The 25,728-nt window shown below is 36.4% G+C and overlaps 1 protein-coding gene across 1 annotated transcript; it reads right to left on the bottom strand.

Annotated features, from left to right (window-relative positions):
• Positions 1-144: 144 nt before the first annotated feature.
• On the bottom strand, positions 145-23,413 carry LOC140151759 (uncharacterized). The gene is made up of 3 exons (XM_072174096.1): positions 22,661-23,413; positions 20,926-21,144; positions 145-320 (listed from the first exon to the last, which is right to left on the bottom strand). Exons 1-3 carry the CDS (start codon positions 23,235-23,237, stop codon positions 145-147), a joined length of 972 nt encoding a protein of 323 aa, XP_072030197.1. The 5' UTR covers positions 23,238-23,413.
• Between the last annotated feature and the right edge of the window lie 2,315 nt (positions 23,414-25,728).

Raw genomic sequence — 25,728 nt, 5'->3', positions numbered from 1 at the left:
TCTCTAAAGAGCAGCTAAAATGTAAAACTATTCTTAATTAATTATAAACCTACCTGAGTGTCTGTAAGCCCTAGAGTTGACGCTAACTGTCTTCTGTCTGGTTTATTAACATATTTCTGTATTTCAAAGCGTTTCTCCAGTTCTTTACGCTGTAGGGTTGTAAAGACAGCTCGTGACCAACTTCTTTTTTCTTTTGCTGGCAACAACTGCGTTATGAGATGATGGTTGCTGATTGTATTGATATAAAGAGGATGTTGGATGTGATTTATATAGCCGTGGCGACGGAGGAGATGCCAGTGTCATCAACACATCAGGACTACCTGAATTGGAAATTAAAAATAACCTCTTATAACAAAAAGAGCAAATCCAAATCTACTGTACAATAGAGAGCTTGGATCATATTCGGAAATTAATCCAAGGAGTTACGAAATATAGCGCCCACAAAAAAGTTTCCGTGCACTTCAAACAAAAGCAGTATCTTAAAAGACACCACTTTTGAAATGCTCTCTTTTTCATTCAAATTGGTATAACATGATGCAGTCATGTCTACAGTAGAATTCATCTCGACCTTTGCAGGACTTAAACCCCATTAAAAGCTATTAAACCAAGATAACACTCATTGAAGCAGCTCAACTGATTAAACCAGATCTTCTCTGGTTGTGCACAAGTGTCTGTTTTACATGTGCGACATCGCAATAAAGCTGGTATTATAGCTTCAGTTGGGTAACCGATTATAAAGGAAACGAAAGGAAACAATGGTATGTGTACCTTTGTTCACGAAATGAGACAAAGACCTGCTTTTTGTTAACCAGCATTCTTCAAAATGAGCAACATAATGATTGTTGACTTAACACGGTTTGGAAATAATTTCTTCATATTTTTGGTGTTATCTGTCGTTTACATATCCTTCCTAAAACACAAAAGTGCGACCCTCTCCAAACATCTAAATTAGCTAAAAATTTAGGACATGTTACAAAACTATATTTTCTAGAACCTATTTAGAATAGTTTAAATGTAGCTTGTACCGTTTTTTTGTGGCATCCTTCAGAACGGAGCGGTCCGTTACCAATATAGCTCAATATTTTCGGTCAAATCTCCATTCAATTAACACGGGGAGTTGGCTAGCTATGAGCTAGCTATGCTTTGCCCTCACTCATATTTTACAAAAGTGCGACCATTTCTGAACATCTAACCTAGCTGTAATTTTAGGTCATGTTAGAGAAACATTATTTGCTAGAAGTTTGGAGAATAAATTAAATATTGGCTGGTTATTTTTCACACAGTGATGTTAACTAGGCAAGTGTCCATTCTTCCAACATACATCATTTGTAGAGGTCACGCGTCAATGGTGAGAGCACTGTGTATTGTGTATAGGAAAACGGACAGTAACTGCAGTATGAGTTGGGGAAATATAGTCGCAACGTACCGAATGAGGTATCAAATACGCAGAACAAAATTCTCAATTCTATTGATTACTTTATTTTGTAAGTTAGGTGTAGTGTCTTTAGGATATTGCTTTTGTTCTAAGTGTGCAGATACTTTTATGTGCAGTAAGCCAACGCGTAATGTATTCTGTTTTCCTAATTTTTTCACGCACCCAAGCCCTTCAATGTGCCCAGTTTATACTAACCATCGAGATGGTCAAACGAGTCGATTACGCAATACGCAATTTGAACTAAGCCAGTGTGTCATATTTGGAATGATGCGCTAGCGTTTACCACGATAGTAATCACAAACAGCATAAATAATAATAATGCATTTGTAGGATTGTAGATAAATAATTCAAACATTTTTGCTTGACAAATCCATTAAACGAGTACTCACGACTTTAGCTTTCGCCATCGGGGCTGATGGCTTGATTACTAGTGACTTTGCCCACTGCTTTTCCCGCGAAACGGCTTGTTGACATTTTCCGGAAGTGATGGTTTTGTTTTGAGCAGTGGATCGTATACCGTACGTGATCGAGAGATACGAGACCTTCGTCGCGATTGATTGCTTTGGCACCCATTCAGCAGGAGAATCAGGGAAGCAATCTACATTCGTAAAAAGGGGGCCAAAGCAATCAACCTCGACGAATGTCTCGTATTCGTCGATCACATAATACGATCCACTGCTCAAAACAAAAACATCACTTCCGGGAAATGTCAACAAGCCGTTTCGCGGGAAAAGCAGTGGACCAACTTGTGATAAAGCCATTAGCCCCGATAGCGAAAACTAGTCGTGAGTACTCATTTACTGGATTTGTGAAGTAAAAATGTTTGAATTAACGTAAATAATATATAATACCAATGAAATCTAAGTCGTTCGTTGGTCGAGGATGGTTACGCGAAGATGATTAGTTTATCTGTTTGTGGGTTATTTGTTACGACTTTGATTATTCTATCTAACCATCTCGTGAGCACTGGTGATGTTATTGATGCGATCTTAGATGTTATGTGTGACTCGAGGTTTCGTTTTCATATTCACCAAATAGCCATTGACAATGGAAAGCTTATGATTTTATTTGCCTAACGTACCAGGCTAGACAAAATCTCCGTGCAAAGATTGGATATTGGCACACCCCCCTAAATTACAAAACGAAATCGTTCAAATTGGGCGCTTTCGTTGATGACGTCAGCTCGGGGACACACAGTTACTTCCGGGTTTGATTGTAAACACGATGTCCATGCATTACTGTGTCATGCATCGGGCCAATGTACGAATTCAGTCATTGCCAACTTACTTTACATGAAAAATATCTTCAATAAAATAAGAATAAAATGAAGGAAACATGATCAAATCAAGAATGAAGTTCCTGAATAAAGTGTGTGGATAAAATGGAAAAAGTGCTGGCCAAGCCATCCACGATATGCATAGGGAATATTACAGTAAAGCACGAAGAGCGAAGATTCGCCGAAGAACCGGAATGAAAACAGATTGCAAAAATAACTGCTAGTACCATGAGTACAGTGCTACCAGTTCAGATCGTCACACCAAGTTGAGATGAACATATCACAATGAGAAAATGAGGGAATAGAATAAGGTACATGTACAGGATTTTGTTTTATTATTTCTTAGCTTTACAACCGGTCATGTATGATAGCCGAACTCGTAGATACATACGTACGGGATGGACCATGGTGGATGAACTCAGTGACTGAGGCTCAGTCGCCGAGTGTATCCGCGACTGTACTGTACTTGCAGACAAAATGACCGATTTGATATTCACATTCTGATATTTCCAACTTATTGCTACTTCATCAGCAAAATTTATTCCTGTAAATGTTCATATCAAGGAACGATTGATCAAATCAGCTAATAAGCCTACACAGCAGAAATTCTCCCGGAATACGACGCGAAGCGCTAGCGCTGTTTGGGCATACCCGCCTCGCAGACATCAGCTCCTGCAATTTCTGCAGTATGTCGCTACTACATACAACAATTTACATGGATGTTTTTCTTTTTCAGTAGGGCTACACCGATTGTGCTATCATCAAGAACTGTGACAGAAATGACAATATTATAATTTAGATTTCAGAATTCCATCAACTGAAATATTCGGTCTACTAAGCCTAAATTGTATTTATAAAGTCTTTGTTTCTTTCAATTGTGAATTCATGGAAAGAATATTTTCCGCAATGAATGATATCCGACCGGGGAATGATCACGGCGCTAGATATGAAACCTTTTTATGAGCTGGATTTAATGAAATCTTTTTTTGATTACGGCAAGACAATATTTTTTAGAAATCAGATATTTTAAAATGAATCAAGAACAGGGAATGTCACTTGATAAGCAAGTATTTAACCCGGGGTATTTAATTTGATGTTTATATTATTATGCCATGACCGGACACCGGTCGCAGCAAGCATTTGCGCATGGAATAATTGATACAGCGCGAAATTCGAACTCAATAACTAGTACAGGAGCAGCAACCTCAAAAAAATGACTTCGTTCATCCCCCACTACATACAAGGTTTGACACCATAGGTAGTAAGTATGGACCCTCTAGGTCACTGCTAGGTAGGTAGTGGACTCAAATTGTGGTATCACTTTTTTTTTACAGGTCATTTTATGTATGGACGTATAATCGCATAAAATCACAAAAAATAGGACAAAATTAAGGGGTAGGGGAGATATAAACTCTAAAAACTCAACTTTTACTCGTGATTTTGAATTCATTTTGGTATCAATATGTAGCTAAATGATTTTCCTAACTTTCTAGTTTTATTTTTAAAAAAAAACAGGTTTCATTTGAGCATATTTGGAAGTATATAGTCCATAAATGAGTGGTAATCTGATTTTTTAAAACCATATGTGTAAAGTTTGACATTGGCCTCAAATCTCACAACTATACCACTTTATATTTTCAAAATGATTCAGTTTACATTTTTAATTTTTTAATTTAAATTTTAATGTTTTATTTTGTTTTTAATGTTAAGCATATCAAGGGAAACATTATTGTAACAGTTGTAATATTGTAATATGTATGAGTTCGTCAGGGTGTCTGTGGGACGAGTTGTGTGTGGGGTGCTGGGTGTACATAGGGTATGTGTGGGGGTGAGGGGATGAATGTGTGTGTACATGAATATGTCACTACACTGCACCAACTTCCATTTACAAAATCCTTTAAGTTTCCATTGATGTAATATTTTGAATATTTATGTGTAGGACGTGAGTAACCACTGGGAAAAAGACAAAAATGTTAAAAAAAAAAAAAAAACCAACAAAACTGATGTTGATTTCCCTCGTATATCAGCATAACATAGAAAAATATTAAGGGGTAGGGGAAAATAAATCATAAGAACTCAATATTTTACTCATGATATTGACTTCATCTTGCTATTAATTCTATTCAATTCAATTCAATATGTATATCTAATTGATTGTTCTAACTTTTTAGTATTATTTTAAAGCAAAGCGACCATTAGTTGTCAGGTAGATACACAGAAACTGTGAGAAAAGGGTACGTTTTCTATGTCTAACAGCGTAAATATGACAATATTAAGGGGTATGGGAAATATAAACTGCCATAACTCAACTTTTACTCATGAAAATGAATTCATCTTGGTATCAAAATGTATCTAATTGATTTTTCTAACTTTCTAGTATCATTTTAAAGCAAAGCAACCATTAGTTGTCAGACAGATATACAGAAACTGTGAGGAAAAGGTAACTTTTCTATGTCTAACAGCGTGAAGATGACACTATTACGGGGTAGGGGAAATGTAAACTGCCATAACTCAACTTTTACTCATGAAATTGAATTCATCTTGGTATCAAAATATATCCAAGTTATTGGTCTAGCTTTCTAGTATTATTTTAAAGCAAAGCGACCATGATTTGTCAGGCAGATATACAGAAACTGTGAGGAAAAGATAAATTTTCTATGTCTAACAGCGTAAAATGACAATATTAAGGGGTAGGGAAATTTGTAACTGCCATAACTCAACTTTTACTCATGAAAATGAATTCATCTTGGTATCAAAATGTATCTAAGTGATTGTTCTAACTTTCTAGTATTATTTTAAAGCAAAGCGACCATTATTTACCAGGTAGATACACAGTATTTGTGAGGAAAAGGTAACTATTCTATGTCTAAGAGCATAAATAAATATGACAATATTAAGGGGCAGGGGAAATATAAACTGCCACAACTCAACTTTTACTCATGAAAATGATTTCATCTTGGTATCAAAATGTATTTTTAAATACATAATAATACAAAATGACAATATTAAGGTGTAGGGGAAATTTATAACTGCCATAACTCAACTTTTACTCATGAAAATGAATTCATCTTGGTATCAAAATGTATCTGATTGGCTGTTCTAACTTTCTATACACAAAGCGATCATTAGTTGTCAGGTAGATACACAAAAACTGTCAGAAGGGACCGTTCACCAAACACTTGTAAGGGGGAGGGGCCTAATACAAAAAAATGTCATCGCAAAAATTTTTCGGCCCCCCCCTTTACAGACCTCAAACATTTTAGGGCCCCCTTTTTGACATGAAAATTATGGGTCAACCCCATAGAAAATCATATAAACTCAATTTTTCCACGAAAACTTTTGGTCATTTTTTTCAGGCCCCCCCCCTCCCCTAGGAGGGCCAAAATTGTTCAGCCCCCCTTACAAGTGTTTGTGAACGGTCCCTAAATATGACAATATCAAGGGGTAGGGGAAATATAAACTCCCATAACTCAACTTTTACTCGTGATAATGAATCATAGTGCACTTACGTCCACGGCGAATTCACCGTGACCTTTCCAGCCATAAACCCGCTTATTGAAGATTAAACCGATATATGCAGTACTAAACCATTATATAGTAATCTATTGTCCAATGCAAATTTATTACCACCTGATAATATTGATCCAATGAGCGACCGAATTGTCCGCTACGGACGACTAATCCAATCGATAACGACTCTATTGACATGTACGAACGGGGCCCCACTGACCAAGTTTTGGGATATTTTTCACTGGTTTGCAGCTGTTTGCTGTCATTTACTCATCAAGGCGGAGTACCGTTATTATAAGGACTATGCCAATTATTTAAAGATTGACATGTAGAGAATAAGCCATAATTGATTGACAGAAAGTACTAAATTTGTACCTATGACGGTTTTATGACGCCCATCTTCAAAATACAATTAAAAAATGGCTGCCCGGCGAAGTAAAATGTGCATTGGAATAACACGGCGAGTTTGGATAGATGATAGGATTTCTTTTTAATAAAAATGTATGTTCCCCCGTTATTAAAGCTTGTACCGGATTGAAGATTCAGATATTTGGAAAAGAATAAGTAATTGAAACAGAGAGAAAGTACTAAAATCATAGCTTTTATACTTTTTGATATATGATGATGATATAGCGATGAGAGGAACAATTTGAGATTACAACATTACAACATGATGGGATAATTTTTTAGTATTGGCCCCATTATGACCTTCAACCCCTCGTGGGAAACTTAATTGCTTTTAAAATAATGCCAGAAAATGAGAACAATCAAATAGCTACATATTGATACCAAAATGGAATTCATTTTCGTCAGTGAAACTTGTGTTTTGGTGATTTGTATGTCCCCTTACCCCTTAATATTGTCATATTTTACGCTGTTGGACATTGAATATTAACATTTTCATACATTTTATGTCTATTATACCAGACAACTAATTGCTTTTAAAATAATACTAGAAAGTTAGAACTATCAAATAGCTACATATTGATACCAAAATGAATTCATTTTCATCAGTAAAACTTGAGATTTGGTGATTTGTATATCCCCTACCCCTTAATATTGTCATATGTTACGCTGTTAGACATTGAATATTAACATTTTCATACATTTTATGTCTATCTACCGGACAACTAATGGCTTAATTGCTTTTAAAATAATACTAGAAGGTTAGAACTATCAAATAGCTACATATTGATACCAAAATGAATTCATTTTCATCAGTAAAACTTGAGTTTGGGTGATTTGTATGTCCCCTTACCCCTTAATATTGTCATATTTTACGCTGTTAGACATTGAATATTAACATTTTCATACATTTTATGTCTATCTACCGGACAACTAATGGCTTAATTGCTTTTAAAATAATACTAGAAGGTTAGAACTATCAAATAGCTACATATTGATACCAAAATGAATTCATTTTCATCAGTAAAACTTTAGTTTTGGTGATTTGTATGTCCCCTACCCCTTAATATTGTCATATTTTACGCTGTTAGACATGGAATATCAACATTTTTCTCATATTGTATGTTTAACTACCGGACAACTAATGGCTTAATTGCTTTTAAAATAATACTAGAAGGTTAGAACTATCAAATAGCTACATATTGATACCAAAATGAATTCATTTTCATCAGTAAAACTTGAGTTTTGGTGATTTGTATGTCCCCTACCCTTAATATTGTCATATTTTACGCTGTTAGACATGAAATATCAACATTTTTCTCATATTGTATGTTTAACTACCTGACAACTAATGGTTTAATTGCTTTTAAAATAATGCCAGAAAATGAGAACAATCAAATAGATACATATTGATACCAAAATGAATTCATTTCCATCAGTAAAACTTGAGTTTGGGTGATATGTATGTCCCCTTACCCCTTAATATAGTCATATTTTACGCTGTTAGACATTGAATATTAACATTTTCATACATTTTATGTCTATCTACCGGACAACTAATGGCTTAATTGCTTTTAAAATAATACTAGAAAGTTAGAACTATCAAATAGCTACATATTGATACCAAAATGAATTCATTTTCATCAGTAAAACTTGAGTTTTGGTGATTTGAATGTCCCCTACACCTTAATATTGTCATATTTTACGGTACTACACATGAAAAATCGACATTTTTTAACATTTTATGTCTTTCCAGCTAACAATTAATGGTTATTTTGCTTTTAAAGATTACAACAACCAAATAGCTATATATTAATGCCAAAATGAATGAATTATAATGAGTAAATGTCGAGTTATGTTGGTTTGTACGTCCCCTAACCTTTAATATTGTCAAATTTTACGCTGTTACACATGGGAAAATTAAAATTTTTATCATATTTTATGTCTATCTTATGGTTTTTCTGTTAAAAATAATACTGGAAAGTTAGAGCAATCAATTAGCTACATGTTGATACCAAAATGAATTCATTATTATGAGTAAAGGTTGAGTTATGGTGGTTTTATTTCCCTACCCTTAATAATGCCATATTTGACATGGTTGTACATAGAAAAGTAACCTTTTCTCACATTTTATGGCTATCTACCTAACAATTAATGTTTGCTTTGCTTTAAAATAATACTAACACGTTTGAACAATCAATTAGCTACATATTAATTCCAAAATGAATTCATTATCATGAGTTGGAGTTGAGTTATGATGGTTTATATTTCCCCTACCCCTTAATATTGTTACACACGCTGCTACATGTGGAAAAGTAACTATTTTTTACATTTTTAGTCTATTTTCCTGACAAACAGTGGTTGGTCTCACCCCACACATATAAATATTCAAAATAGTACATGAATGGCAACTTACCAAACAAATTTTGTTAATAGAACTTATATAGTTCAGCCGAGTGACATATTAAGACATGTAAAACACCCCAACACTGAACCCTATACACACCCCGTACCCACCCCCACATACCCACCCCCACCTACCCCAAACCCACACAACACAAACCAACATGCAAGCAAACATGCACATACATAAATATTTGAACCAGAACATCAAAGTTTGCCTGGATAGGCTTGATATTAAAAACAAAATTAAAAAATGGAAACTTAATTAATTTTGAAAATAGAAATTGGCACAATAGTAAAATTTGAAGCCAATGTCACAAAAACACCCACCCTACGCATTGTTGTGAAAAATCTGATTTTCCACTAGTGTTATAGACTGGCCACTTCAAATCATGATCAAATGAAACCCAGGTTTGCTTTCAAATAATACTAGGCAGTTAGAACAATCAATTAGCTACATATTCATACCAAAATAAATTCATTATTATGAGTAAAAGTTGAGTTCTTGGAGTTTATATTTCCCCTACCCCTTAATTTTGTCCTATTTTTGGTGAATTTATGCGATTATACGTCCATACATAAAATGACCTGTAAAAAAAAGTGATACCACAATTTGAGTCCACTACCTACCTAGCAGTGATCTATAGGGTCCATAGTAACTACCTATGGTGTCAAACCTTGTATGTAGTGGGGGATGAACCAAGTCCTTATTTAGGCCCCCTGTGGGATCTTGCTCCTGGACTAAACCCAATTATACCCATCCAGTTTCGACTGATTTTGTCAAAAATTTACGGAAAATTTATGTGTTGACAATCATTATATTATTTGCAACTTGAATATTCCTCTAATTTTAAGCTTTATTGCGAAAATGCAAAGAATAGGGAATGTCACAAACAAGTATTTAATTTGTTTATTCAATCCATGACATGAGCGGTAGCAGCAAGCATTTGCGCATGGAACTGATCCCAGCGCGAAATTCAAACTCAATTACCCAATTATACCCAGCGAGTTATGACTGATTTTGTCAAAAATTTACGGAAAATTTATGTGCTGACAATAATTATATTATTTCTAATATTTATAGAAGGAACCAGCAACTTGAAGAGTCCTCTAATTTCAAGCTTTATTGTGAAAATCAGACTTGCCGGACGGTTCACGTGACTGCGAACCCTGAGCTTACGTCACGAGCATTCCCAAGGTCATAGACGATTGATTTGGGTGCTTTTTGGGCGCCTTAAAAAGACCAAAAATTCATTCATTTTTTAATTTTTCAGCTTTATTGGCCATCAAAAAATCGGAAAAAATAATTTTTAGTATCCAGACATAAGCTTTCCATTGATCATGTTGATATATAACTTTATTTTCAATGAGGTTCACCTTTAAGTAATGAGCGTACCCAGCGTTGAGTTATAGTGGTTCTTACATGCAATAGCCATATTGGTATGAAAGGTTTTGCGATCGTGTTTATAGTTCTTTTCATATAAATGCAGGTTTTGTGCATCGCATAATGATGACAGAACATAAAGCTAATCTCCTTGATGTCATTTCTGAAGGAAGTATAGGAAACCGTGAAAATATGATACACGGAAAATGATAGCTACTAGTCTTTGCACCCGTTTCTTCTACACAGCTATGACAGCTTGCATTAAGATTCTTAGCCTTTATTTGTTTGACGTGACAGAGACTGTAGATACTTAAAAAAACAAGGGCACAATATGTTTTGTGAGTTTATGAACCAGCGACCTACATCTGAGCAGCTTGGCTCGATTCAGTCTAGTGATTTTCATTTCAGGAGTACCATCCACCTGTGCGATTTGTGGCAATCACGGTAAAGTTATACATGGAATACGTCACGCTTACTGCTACACTCGCACATAAGGAAGTAATATTCTCTATGGGTTTGTTCTTTACAATTCATTATAATGTAGGTTATATGATGCCCCTTCATCCAAAATCACTTGTCGAGTCATTCCATTTAGCGAGAGTTACGCGTTTTGCATGTACCATTTTACGCACGTCTGGTTCACGCAGCACAATAACTTGTGCAGGGCCTTCATTCCTTTCGTAAAATTATTTGGTAACCGTACGTAGCGTAGCTCCTTATTAAATTTGATTAATCGGACCAAATTTTAGTATCATTCTTTAACAACACATACGATGGTAGGTTAACAACGAATCAACATTTGTCGTCGAGCGTTGACGTTCCGTTTTTGAAATATCGACCATTGTCTGGCGCCCTCTAAATTTTATTTTCACAAGTGAAGCGTATTTCGTCGCGGACCAGTGGTGCATGGTGAAAAGTCCGATTGATCTCAGATCATGTATGGCTAACTTGCCTCATGAACAGATGAAGACCGGCTCTTTGGTCTATATACGTACATGGCCAAACGGACAGGTCGGTCATACACTAGATGCATGCAACTGAAATTATGGACAGACATAATATTTTTCTATATGACTTCCGACATTTTATAATTGGAATACATTAAGGAAACCATTAATACAAAGATAATCCTATTTGTATTTTGTGCGCGGTATTTGTGTAAGGTAATGAAAAATGGTCCAAAGACCAACAAGACTTTTGCATTTTTTGCTATTCAATGCTATTAACATATAACCATTGCATGTGATTGAGAAATTTGCAGAAATTACAGTTTGGACGGATTTATCTTAAAATGTTTTTAGTGGTTTTTGGCATGGCCAGGTATTGGACCGTCAAACACACACATCGGTTGCCCGTCGTTGTCTGTTCGTAGCTTCTGCCAATGAAATGTTGGACAATGCGCACAAAAGTGTTATTACTTTACATTTGTCGTTGCTTTGCAACACTTTGAGTCAATTAACCAGCGTGTATGAGATTAATAAATCATAGTCATTCTAGTTATAAACAATTCCAAGTTACCTAAGTTATTTTGAAAACAAAATACTCAGTATTGAACTTAAATATATCTTGTATGAATCACATAGTTTTTCAGTCGAATCGGTAAAAATACATTGTAGGTATAATAAATTTGTTGAGCAAATGTTCCGGGTTTGACTTTTGTGTATGCTCTTTGTGGGCTATTACCAATGCACGGGTAATTTAGCATTAAGGGGATGACACTAAGTGAGTCGAATCTAGGATCAAGATACGGATGAGTATCATTTCTTTTCTCTGGGGCAGTAGAATAATTGGGAGTTAAATAGTACATGCATTGGCTAGTCTCTATAGTCGTACACTATTCCAGCACGGTACGGTGCGGCGAGACATTCTCATCAAAGGGACCAAGTATTTATACCAACCCGTTGCTAAAGATATATTTATTTGTTAGAAAGTGCACAAGTAGACCTAAACCTTTAAAGCATAAATATGACACAACATCCAAAAGGTGTTAAAGCCTTTTAATACTTTGTTTATATATATATTTTTGTCATTCCCCCTCCCCCTACATGATGCGTCACATGTACCTTGTCTTTTGAATCCTAAAAATAATGCGTTCAGTGTTATTCTTGTTTATTGGCTTTGCACTTTTGTATAGGTGTTGCAACTTTTGAAATCCGACCCGTTACCATTAAAATCCTTGTTACTTTTCTTAACGATATCGCGCGCAGAGCTACAAATTAGGTGTCAGTAAGTTTGCAGTATGCTGCATTCAGCGAGTTTATTGATTAGCTCAATACCCGTTTGCTATTTTAAATCTGTAAAGAAATATCGTAATTCGTATAAACAGGAGGCGGGGCTCAAACAGTCATCTTTAGAATTGTGTGAAATATTTTTCTGTCGAATACTCGCATAATAATTATTATATGCCCACTCCTTTTTTTATAAGGATACCAAAGAAAATTAGGATGAAAAATACTGACAAATGCTTTATCATTTACCTTTAGCATGTTTACATTTCACAGAAATGGAAAACACTTTCACCATGCTACCGGATTTGCGGATATTACAAGCAGGAAATTATTGGCGCTCACTTTAATATGCTGCTGAGTTAAATGACCGCTTATTTTAGCTACTTTGCTATTTTATCGTTTACCAATAAAATAATGACAGGTTTATTCCGAAACCTCGAACAAACTAAAACATTTGACGACATTAGGTGAATGAGGTATCCAAATGCGCGTAAATAAACCATCCGTTCTATGTTAAAATGTTGTATTTGTATTATATCGCGAATTTAAAAATAAATAAATCAAAATTATTTGATATCAGAAGGACATTCCTCGTATTCAGAATGCAATTCGATATGTCTGACGTGCTCTCAGGTCCCACAAAAAATACTGTGCAAACGTTTGCTATCCGATTCCTTAACGTAATTAGAATTAAAGAAAACTAACTGGTGTGTCGTATAATAGGTTTTTATCAGTATAAAGACAAGAGAGCTATATCTGGATCTCATCTCTCATGCATGCTGTTATATCTTCTGTAAAATTTGAATTGATGTCCTTTGACCAAGAAAAAATGCTATTGTGGCAGTAAACTACAAATGATGGTTCCTTCCCGGTTACTTCCCGGGTTACTTCCTGTTTCCCGGGAAAAGAACAGCGGTTTTGTATGAATAGCACATGGGGAAAGCACGGGGGGAAAGCATGTTAAGGGCTCGGAAAGAAACGTATAAAAACGTATAAACTTATTCCCTAAAATCAAGTTTTTTCAGCAATTAAATGTCCCAATGAGAGAAATGTTGGTGGGTTGGATGTAGCTTTACATTAGTTTCGTATTTTTGGACTAATTATTTAACAATTTGTTAGAATCCGTTTGAAAATCCTTCGTTTTCATCAAACTGTAGACTCTCATTCATCTGGGTATGTTGAAATTAAGATTTAATTTAAATCTGGTCAACCAGGCATACCTATTTTTGACGACGAACCAAGGTTGCGACTGAAACCTTCAGTCTTCAGGTACTCAAGGTCATTTTGCATCACAACCCAGCTGAAGACTGAAGGTTTCAGTCGCAACGTCGGTTCGTTCGTCAAAAATTGGTATTATCTGGTTGACCAGATTTAAATTAAATCTTAACTTCGTTTTCATTCTTTTTATGCATGTTCACTATAGATCAAAAACACTTTCCATGTTATTTTTGTTTTTTAAATGTTTGCCCCGTATAAAACCACGCCGAGTGATTGCTTTCTCCTTTTTTGTATTGTGGTACAAACCGATCGAAGAAATAATGTCATTATTTATCAGAACCAAATGCAATACTGATTTTAGAAGCTCGTTTTGGGGTAGAATTTTGGCGAATCTAGCATCACAATTGTTTTGTTATATTATCGATATCTTGATTACCGACTCGGTAGACATTTAACTACCTACATTATTTCTTAACATTCTGGCACTACAACTGTTTTTGCAAAAAACGAGGATTTTTCGATTGAATACAATTAAGAAATAAAGGGTAATGCATGATCCTTTACACGAAAATAATGTGTCCGAGGCAGTAAAACGTAAATAATGGGTGAGGCGCAGCCGAACCCATTATTTAAACGTTTTACTGCCGAGGACACATTATTTGCGTGTAAAGGATAATGCTGCACCCTTTATTTCTATTCTATTACCACAAAATAGTGTGATTTAAAGAGAAAATATCAAATTTTTTGCCCAAATATTTCAAGTTGTTTACCTCAAGGTGGAGCGCATACCCCAGGCGCATACGCGTAGCCAAAGCGTATGCACATTCCAATAACACAAACTATACATTCCATTCTCCCCTGTAACATGTATAAGCAGGTATGGACATACAATAACACACCCCTGACATTCCATTCTCCCCTACATATTAAGCAGGTGTGCTGTGCGCTCTGCTGTGCGCTGTGATGATAGAAGAACATAAAGTTTATCGCTAATTAATGGTCTGTCACGTGACGCGTTTCAACAAATCACAGTGCGCGATTTTGAATAATGGGTCGTGGGGGTAATAGAATTAACAATAAAGGCCGTCAGCGTTTTTCAAGCGTTACTCATGACAGTAGTGTTTCATACCCACGAGCTCCTCATTCACTTGTTTGATAATGACTTCTATAGATTGACTGACTGCTAGTATCATTCTATACCTAATGCACCTGTTGTTCATGTCCTGAAACTTTGAAAGTTGACTAGTACCCACAAGATGACCACTGTGACGTCATAATGAAGGCCTCTCTTTCAAAGATACTAATACTACAGGGGCGAGTGATCAGCATGATTTTAATATTCTATAGAATTACGATCCAGGTCTTTATCTCTGTTCTTTACATCTATGGTTCAATGCATAAGGCCACTCTTTTCAAAGATACTAATCGCACAGGTGCGAGTGATCAGCATGATTTGAATATTCTATAGAATTACGATCCAGGTATTTATCTCTGTTCTTTACATCTACGGTTCAATGCATAGGTACCACGTGAACGTTGTAGCGCAAAAGTTGTATTCATCTATATATAATTGCTATGGTAGTTAATCCTGTTACATCATCACTTCAACAGCGAACACTACCGTGACCATGGTACAAAAACAGTCACGAATCTATAAATGGACTGTTATTTTCAGTCCTGATGCAGGCGCATTAGTACAGTATGTTGCATCGTAACGCGGAAATTTAGCTCATTTTGTAGGGAATAAAATTTATAGTGCGCTACGCACAGGCACAACGCCTAGACGTTGATCCACAAGCTTCAGCACACTTTACAGGTTTTCGCTGACCACTACGGCCCCACATTATTCCATAAACCATTTAACAAAAACAACACAGGGACTTTGCAGTGTCAAGAGCGCACACCTTAGACATTCCACTAATGATATAAATAATAATAAATAAATTTCGGATCATCGCAACCAGGATCAGCTCCCCGAGTTTCGTACGGGTTATAACGAGACAGTTAGCAGTAAGTTCCTTGTCCAGGGGAACAAGCTAACTCAATTTTCCCACGAGCTCGTACTAAACCAACGCCAGGGCACGGGGGTGACACTAAATTCACGGTTATTCTATTAAGCACGCAAACCTATGACAAATCCCGCTGGTTTGCTTGGTAGAAAATGAGTCCAGTTATCGATCGGTTATGAATATATCACGTTCGACCCCTTGATCATGTTAATTACGGTTGACAAAAAAAGCCGCCATTCAGTTTTGCGAACTTTGTCTGTTCAATGCGAGTACCAGGCGAGTACCAAGCTTGAAAGTGCGCCCGCTATGAGAGCTGAGACCACTGACCTCCCTGACCTCGTTTGTTTTTGTTTCCTCGTGTGATGATAAATATCATTTAATCTATAGTTATCGGACTTAGGGCCTATACGTTGTATTACCGCCCTAAGCAGTTTGTTTTAAAAACAAGTAAATAATCATTACTCGCCATTGTATTTGATCTTGTGCATTTCCCAAATCACGTAATAAATTGAAACGCCCTCAATTGAGCTGAGGCCACTGATTATATAATCACCCGAGTGTTTTAATTTTGATTTATACACTACCGCGTGTGAGCCGGTTAGTAATATTAATGAAGTGACACACCATTGCACTGATATGTCACTTGCTGAATTACGTGTGTAGGCCTACTAGAAGAATTTAGGTCTATCAAAAGAATAATTGAATGATTTTGGAGTTTATCAAGGGCTGCATGTAATAATTCTGAGCCGGGGGAGAGGAGAAGGGGGCTTTTTTGCACACATTTATGGTAGGCCTAGGCCTACGCCTATTAAATAAAACGCTCCGAAAAGGCTTAGGATAACAGTGCGCGTCCGGAAACGCTTAAATATGCAAATTGTCTTTTGAACAAAATAGGCCTATGGTCAATAATCGGTCAAGTTTGTAAAAAATATGTTTCTTTACGGTAGGCCTAAGCCTATAGGCGGCGGGCCTATCCACCAATCTCATGAATCTATTTAATTTAAGGTTTGCGGGATCCCAATAATTTGGATGTGTCACAATTTTATTTGCAGATAAGCGATTTTTGGCAGGCCGGTGGGGGGGCATTTTTGACACGCCGTTTGGAAATGTTATCACCGGGGACCCATAATGAGCCCCCGGGGGTAAAATTTCCGAACGGCCCGCCAAAAATCGCTCCCCTCTCAGCCTGCCAAAAATCGCTTGCACCCCCCTCTCGGTCCGCCAAAAATTCTTAGCCCCACCCCCTTGCACATGCCAAAAATCGCCCCTCCCTCTCGGCTGGCCAAAATTGCTTGCCCCCCCCTTGTGGCTCGCCAAAAATTCTTCCCCCCCAATTTTACCCTCCCCAGGGCTCATCATTATTGCACAGCCCCTAATAATTTCAAAGGAGAAATAGGCCTACAACAATTTTATGAAAACAAAACAAAAACATTGAGAGAAGGGAGTTGATTGGTTGATTGATTTACTGACCACATATTATTTCACACAATATTATTTTGTAAGATGGATGATCACTGAATCTGTCATTATGGCAAAATAGACAGTGGTGACGGTAGATTTCTTGGCATTGGTGGATGAATTAATTTTTCTGAAATAAATGAGAGCAATAAATTGCCATTTTGAAGTTAAAGTGAGACAGGTGTCAAGAGAAATCAAAAAATCATCATTATATCAATGTGTTTTTCATTATTAGACACATTAACATAATGCACTTTTGATAATACATTAAACAAAATTTTAAAAGTTATGCATATCGGATAAAAAGATTTAAAAACAACGTTTTTTAAATTTTCAAACGCGTTTTTACACATTTCATTTTTTACCATATTTCGACCTGAGATAAAATGTAGCTCCAAAAGTATACCCACCATAATAGGCCTTAAACTTTGCATATATTGTCTTTAGACTATTTTCTACTGCATGCACCTACAATCAAATTGATCTATCTGGGACATTTATAAACTATTTGGTCAAATTTACAAAATTTAAATAATTTAAATAATATTGTTCATGATATAATTAATTGGGTTGTTTTGTCATCAGAATGAAGTTAATTTTAAGTGAGTGAGTGATGAAGTGAGTATAAATGTTAGTGATTAAATAATAAATAAATAAATAAATAAATAAATAAATAAATAAATAAATAAATAAATAAATAAATAAATAAATAAATAATAAATAAATAATAAATTATAGTATAGACAAGTTATTGTAATATATTTTTTCCAATAGAGGCGTAACATTCTGTTTCAAAATATTTATTTAAATTTATTTGATTATTTTCTAACTTAAAGGCCCATTCAGTGATTTGCTCATCCGGACGATCGTAAAATCATCAAAATTCAGATTTTGGTACCTTTGTAATTGGCATAGATGTGCTAACATAGCCTGCTAGTGGTTCGGTCGAAAGCCGTGTATTTTAGACAAAATAAAGCATTTGCATGATTCTGGACTTTTGATACTGACAGTACAAAAGTCCGACTCGAGATCGAAAGAAGCTCACTCTCCACGTACCAACACGCGTTGCGTATTGTTTCTACTACTTATTACATCAGTAGCTACTATTTTAAACAAAATACACAATTTTGACTGTTTTTCATATTTGAATTGACCGTTAGTTTGCCTCGGTGACCTTTAATTGCTTATTTTGTTTTCTACTACAAAATTGTAGCTTAAAAGCGTCTGTTTTAAATCAATTTAGACTCTACTTCCCCGTGTTAGAAACACTGGACTAGGAAGTTTTTCCAGTCGATTGGTGGCGCACTGTACGAAAATCTCGATTTTCTCAGAGTTGAAGTAGAAAACCTTTCTAAAACTTATGTTTTTGACTAATTTGTCGATGTATTCAGGGAAAAGTGGTTTAATGAAATTCTGTAGACTTATTCTTTATTTCTAAGCAACTCTGACAAATTTCCATTTTTTTAAATGTTCCTGTGAAATCACTGAAAGGGCCTTTAAATATTTTCTTTAGAGCAAAGACAAATATTTTCCCTTTTCTCTAGTAGAGCTTTCTCCAATTTGAGCCCTAAATAAAACTCTGCTTCTTTTATTATTGATTTAATTTCACGATTTATTCCATTGAGCAATATCAAGGATTAAAATCACACGTCTCACATCAGATAGTTACTTAGCTTAGTGGTCGTACGCTGTGCCTTTCAACCGAGAGGTACCGAGATCGACTCCCGCCTCCGCCTACTATTTTGTTCAAGACTGGAAAGAATGAAGCTTATTTGACTTCAGAACACTTAATTATTCATGACTTACCCTACGCGGTGGTGTAAAGTGCTACAGGTAAACATGAATATGAATTTATAACACAATGGCTAATTTAAATAAGAACGCGGCCTCATGCAAATTAGGGAGTGCCTCTTCCTATCAATTATTCCATGGCCAGGGTTCGAACCCACAACCTCTCACACCATAGTCGAACGCCTTATCGATAGAGCTAACTTGACTGCGATTTAATATTCACCCAGTGGCAAAATAGCAAAATCCAATCGAGTTGGATCCAGCCGGGGGATCCAGATTCAAATGATTTATCGGAATCACTCATGTGAAACTAATCATCTGATGTCCACATGATGAACACATTTCAATTTACAGTCCAATGTGTAATTTCAAGTGTCGTCATGGTCGTGTGGATATCATGATGATGATCATCATCGGATATGGGTGACATCAGTTTTCCCTTTACTGTTTCTAAACAATAATAGTCTTATAATAATGTCAAGTCATTGCCAGCTGTTAATATTGCATTTGTCATGTTCGATTTTAAAAGGATTTTGCATTAAATAGGCCTAAAATGCAAATTCTGTAATATCGATCAGGTTGGAAGACCTATCATAGGTGACGTTATAAATACCAAGTACACCATACATGCTTGTGAATATACACGGTCACAAGTCGGGACTTTTATTGACTTGCGCATTAACAAAAACCGAACAATTCTCGCCTATTACGAGCTGTTCATAGCACTAGCCCCGTGTCCAGCCTGATACCAATGCCATTTATGGCACTCCGCTCCGACTCCAACTCCACTCCGTGATAGGTGAATCAACATCATGTCCTCCCACACTGAGACGAAAATAACTGGCATGTGACCATTAATATGGACTCAGTGGCTATTTTTGTGAGTCGGGTAAATAAGTAATAATAAGGGCCAGGAGACGCTTCTAAATGTCCCATTTAAAACAGTCATAATCCAGGAGCTTCCGAGGGCTCTCCCCCCTGCAGCCCCGTAAGGTGAGCCCCTGGACCCCACTCGTTAGGGGCCTTGCTCCGTTACCGGTCGCCTCGCTCGTCACAAAACAAGTCCCGCTCACCGGGTACAAAAATCCTGCATAAGCGCCCCTGATCAAGGTTTACTGGAAGACGTGTGAAAACCTTTGATAGCCCCACAAGAAGATATCCACAGGTGTAAGATCAGGAGATCTTGAGGCCTTTCCGCTTGGTGATTCAAAGCAATCATAGAGGCCTTGCATGTGACGTATCATCCCGTAAATATGGCGGACTACTCAAATGCATTCAACAAAAGCATGATTGCAATCTACCGTGACAGTTCGTCTCACACACATAACCCTGCACTACGATCAAATAGGTTGATGACAACATTTGATTGAATGGACTGCACTCCGCCATAACTACGGTGAAGGACACCGGCTCAAATCCTTTGTTTGGAGCCTATCGATAATTTCATGCAGGGCCTCCATACAATTGCCAAACAATTCTTTAAGGCGTTCCGTCATAGTTATCCATCTGTGTGGAGGAGCACCATCTTGTGCCTACCTGCAATTATTTGCATAACTCGGTGCACAAAAATAGACACTGAGTCTTTATCATGCTTATTTTATTGATGGTTACACGCCGGTGATTTTACATTTGTGGGAGTACATGATGTTGATTCGGCTATCAATTAGAGCATTTTGACCAAATACCTCTTATACTTTTCATGTATAATCCGATCGAGTGGCATTTTTCAAACTGTTCGCACTGTATACTTGCACATTAAGCCCCAAATATAAAGGTGGTTATCATGGATATGAGAAAGGAAAACCTACCTGTTAAGTCTATCCCTTTCGGCTGATGTCTCGTCCATAACGAAGATTTTGATCCATGGAAACGAATCTGTGAGGGGTCTTTTGATGCAGTTCTCTGGTCGTAAGTTGCAAACAGTGCATAATGGTGAGATGGTAAGGATCTAGGACTCCACAGATACTGATATGTCGTATAAGGCAGCAAAGATGGGCAATGTAACTTGATGGCAGTTGGTTTGTTGGCTACGTGGTAAAGAAAAGAAGAGTGTTAATTTGGTTAGTATTTTGGTTATATAGGATCGAGAATAAATTCGGGTGACAAATACGCGTTTGATCAGACCATAAGATTTAAACCATGTAAACTGAATTTATACTCGATCGCTTTGTAGAAAAGCCAGGCATTGCCAGTGGCGTGCGCAAATATTGCTACAAAAATTGTGAACAGTGGGGGATCGAGCTCCGTGCCCCCTCCCCCCCCCCCCCACAAAAAAAACCAAACAAACACACACACCATTTTGAAAACCTGCAGATGCCACTGAGAAAAGCGAATCGCACTTGTGCTCTGTTTTACTTTCCGTTTTCAAAGCGTCGAACCGCTTGATCTATACAATTGTACCCATCGCTTCATATGTGAGTTGGATCTCCCTTGCCTCGTTAACTACACTGACCAATCATTGAATTATATACCAATGAATCTATTATTTTTCTAATTAATTTACTTTTCTTGATTATCAATTTTCGGGAGTGAATTAATGCAAATCAATTATCAACATGAATGGATGTCCTAAAATAGTTCGTTAGGCGTTAATGTAAATTCAGCTTCACATAGACAACATGAACAACAAAGTTTTCAAGATTCTTGAAAAAAATTAGGCCCTTGGATTGAAAAATGGCAGGAAACGGGTCGGAAATGGCAATGACGCTATTTTAATGCGCATATCTCAAACTTTGATCTGAAGGCTACCCGTACATTGAAAAATATTAAATTTCCAATCGATTGGTGGTATTTTTATGTTACATTTTAACCGAAAAGGTCTAAAATCGCGCAAAGAAAATACGCATTTCACGTGTGTTTCAATGAAACGCTTTATTGGTAGTGTGCTCACATACGAAAGTAATAGTTTGTTCGGCAAAAGTTGGGTGTTTTCCTCTTTCTCTTAATTGCGCTATTTTGGGTAATATAATTGGTATAAAAGATATCCTTTACAGATGAATAATGTACCCTCGGATAAGAAATAATAAAGGGATTGGCTGCACTTTGCCCATTATTTTCACGTTTGTTTGCTTGTTTGTTTTCAGCCCCTGACATATTCACGGATAATTTACCCAGGATATCTGCATCATAAAATCAGTCGCTCAATCACCGCGGTCATTCTTTTTCTTTCATCAACAAACAATAAGCTTCACATAAAGTTATGTTTGGCGCTCATGGGGAATGAAAATGCAAGAAATTTATATAATCGTTTGACTGGTACCTTTTTCATAAACAAACAAACAAAAAACAAACATTCGCAGTGATTTTTAGTGTGCTACGCACAGGCATAACCCCACAAACCTCAGCATACTTTACATGCATTCTCTAATCAATGTGGCCCAATACACACCATCATGACCATACGCTGTCAACATAAATTTGATCAACAACCAGGGATTTGCAGCTAAGTAGCACACGCGTCCTACATACAACCATCGCAACCAGAATCAGAACCCCGAGTTCTCGTATACGGGTAACCTAGATTATATTGGATCATGCACTTACTGTATGCTATGAATCGGTTGTCATCATTCTGTGTAGGTTGGATGATATCGCTGTCTTTGTCTTTTGCAAGTAATCTATCAATTCCAAACTTCAGCTGCGAGCTATATGTTGATGTAATTGATTCCTTCTTTGCAAGTCTAGAACTGCAGTCATCATCATCACCATCATGTCTTCTTTTAAAACTTTCACTAAGTATCTCATTTGTTGAATGACTATTGGTATTACTCCTTTCACAACAAGGTCCGTGACAAGATTGATGATACCTATCCTCCTCATCTTGCTCCATAGATGTAGGTTTCCATGGCGATGCCGCACGATTACCACTCACTTCTCCTTGTGGGTTTGAATAGGGAAACCAAAAGCGTTGAAGTTCATGTTTGTCGACTTGATATCGCAAACGATGATGGCGATGATGGTGTACGAAATTATTCTGATCATCGAGAGGAGGGGAAGGTGATGATGTTGCGCTCTGAAGAGTAGACTCTTGGTCAGTAAAGTCTCGTGATTTGCTCAGTTGTAGCGGGGATGCCAACGCTAGTGGTGGCACAAGTGCGGGGTATCTGTGTGTGGTATACATACTGGTCACAAAGTTTGCGGCACTAAAAACTGAAACTTATCCGGCATACACACCTGCGTTTATAGTGAGCTATGATACCTTTTATTGTATACAATGCCGAGTTGAAAGTGGTGACGTGAGTTTGCAAAAGTTAAACAACTTTAGAGCAAAGTTGGTAGGATCATATTCCATTGGAACAGGAAACAGTGTATCAGATACCTGTTTCAGCTATGCGGGATAGAATGTACACCTCATTAATAAAGTCAATTTCCAGTCTATGAAGGAAATGAATTGATGATATTTTCATTAGTTGTTGTTTCAAAAAGTAGAGCGAAAGGGGAAAATCCACATCGAGGATACAATGAGAGAAAACACGTCCTACGCGATTTTGAATATTGTTTTTATGGTTTGCTCTTTCCTAAACCAGACGAGCAAGCTGCTATTTCACAAAGGCATATTTACATGAGATTTTATGAATATCCTGGTGATTTGTTCGCTATATACCGGACTTTATCAATCAGACTCAACATTGGCTATGAGAATAAATAAAAATTATATTCAGACAATCAGACCATGAGACATCAAATTCCGGGACCACTCAAGTGTCATAGTGAATGGGTTATATATGGCTTGATATAAGGGGTGTCATTTCCATCCCATTTATATACAGGGTGTTCCTTAAAGAATGAATCGACGGAAACGGGGGTATTTTAATGGCCGAAAGAAACATTACTGAATATTTGATGCTTTTGAGGAATAAATCAGCTATCACGTACTTTGAATACTTTTTGAATTTTGACCATTTGATCACTCCGTTCTTGATATAATCATTTTACGAGACTACCTCATTTTAAACCGTTCCACGGATTAATACAGCAATCAATGATCTGTATTACATGTAGGAGTGCAAATCCCTGTGCCAGTAAAACGTCTGTTGTTATATAAGTATATGTTGGTATGTAAAGAAGTCTTTACCCGTTAGCTTTAATAAACTGAAACAATTATTTCCAATCGGCTCATAACTTTTGAAGATATGCCCTCCACAGATGAAGTTTGGCTACATCAAAGATTAAATGAAAAAAAAAGGTTAAAAACCTCACACCGCTTAATTTTTTCCTTTGGGGCAAAATCCAAAGCGACGTCTATGAGCGAGGACCACCAGCTAGCCTCCAAGATCTTCGCGACCGTATTACTGCTGCATTCGCAAGTATCCGGCGCACAAGGATGGTACGCAGCGCAATTGATGCAATGAGGACTAGCCCAGCAAACACAAAACGTTTTCGACATCATTCGCAAAAGGTTATAAAAGGTTGCCAGAAAACGTTTAAATGTCGGGTTATATAAAGAGTATATTAAGAGTATAAAACGTTTTCATAACATTAAAAAAATTCTTTGATAAGCTACTGCTCAGCAAACAAAAATGATTTACAGAAAACGTTTAAATGTCGGGTTATATAAAGGGTATAAAACGTTTTAATAACATTCCAAAAACATTCTTGAAAACTTGATACAAAACATTCTAAACAGAATGTTATTTTGGAGTTAAAAAAATATTTTGCGAAAAATGTTTGCCCAAAATATTTGCAATAACGTTTTAAAAACGTTTTCATGACATTTATATAACCGACATTTAAATGTTATTAAAAGGTTTTGAAAAAACATTTTAAGAACATTTCTGTGTTTGCTGGGTTCAAATATTTTAACATAATGTTATTTAAGTATTGACACAATATTTGGCAAAAATGTTTGCAAAAATAGTTTACAATAACATTTTTTGAAAACATTTAAAAATATTGTTGTAGTGTGTTTTCATACAAAACGTTTTAAAACGTCATCATGACCTTTATATAACCCGACATTTTATTGTTACTAAAACGTTTTTACCTAAACCAAAAGCCAAAATACAACTTATTTAAAACGTTTTTAAAACGTTTTTGTGTTTGCTGGGAGGGCTGAAACATGTATTCGTCAAGAAGGCAACCAGGTAGAGGGCAGAGCAGCACAGTAAACTCACTTCAAAAGAACCAAAGACAAACTAAACAGCCCTTTTCAGGGCTACCTTTTATTCCAGTAAGAAAGTAAGAAACATAATAAAACAAAAGGGCATAAAATAACCAAGAAAACATAAGTAATTGCAAGTATAGCAAAAGAAGTCCCATCCCACATCAATTTCGCCCAAATTAATGACACTTATCAAAATCCATAACCCATAAGCCCACCGGTAAAGCCCATTCCCTAAAATAAAGTTGTCATTTTATAAAGTTATCATCGAGGAATGTTTTATATTCATGCATGATTTATGCACTTTTCAATCTTTGAAGTAACCAAACCTCCTCCGTGGACAGAGTGAAAAACGGATTCAATTCTTTAAAAGGGCATATCTTCAAAAGTTATGAGCCGATTGAAAATAATTGTTTCGGTTTATTAAAGCTAACGGGTAAAGGCTTCTTTACATACCAACATATACTTGATCAACTTTTCTGAAAAAGAAGAAAAATATGGCTCAATGGCA

This window comes from Amphiura filiformis, chromosome 5 (assembly GCF_039555335.1).
Source record: "Amphiura filiformis chromosome 5, Afil_fr2py, whole genome shotgun sequence".
In the NCBI taxonomy this organism is placed as follows: domain Eukaryota; kingdom Metazoa; phylum Echinodermata; class Ophiuroidea; order Amphilepidida; family Amphiuridae; genus Amphiura; species Amphiura filiformis.
Note: the sequence above shows the minus strand (reverse complement) of the source record. Positions and strands in the feature narration are given on the sequence as shown.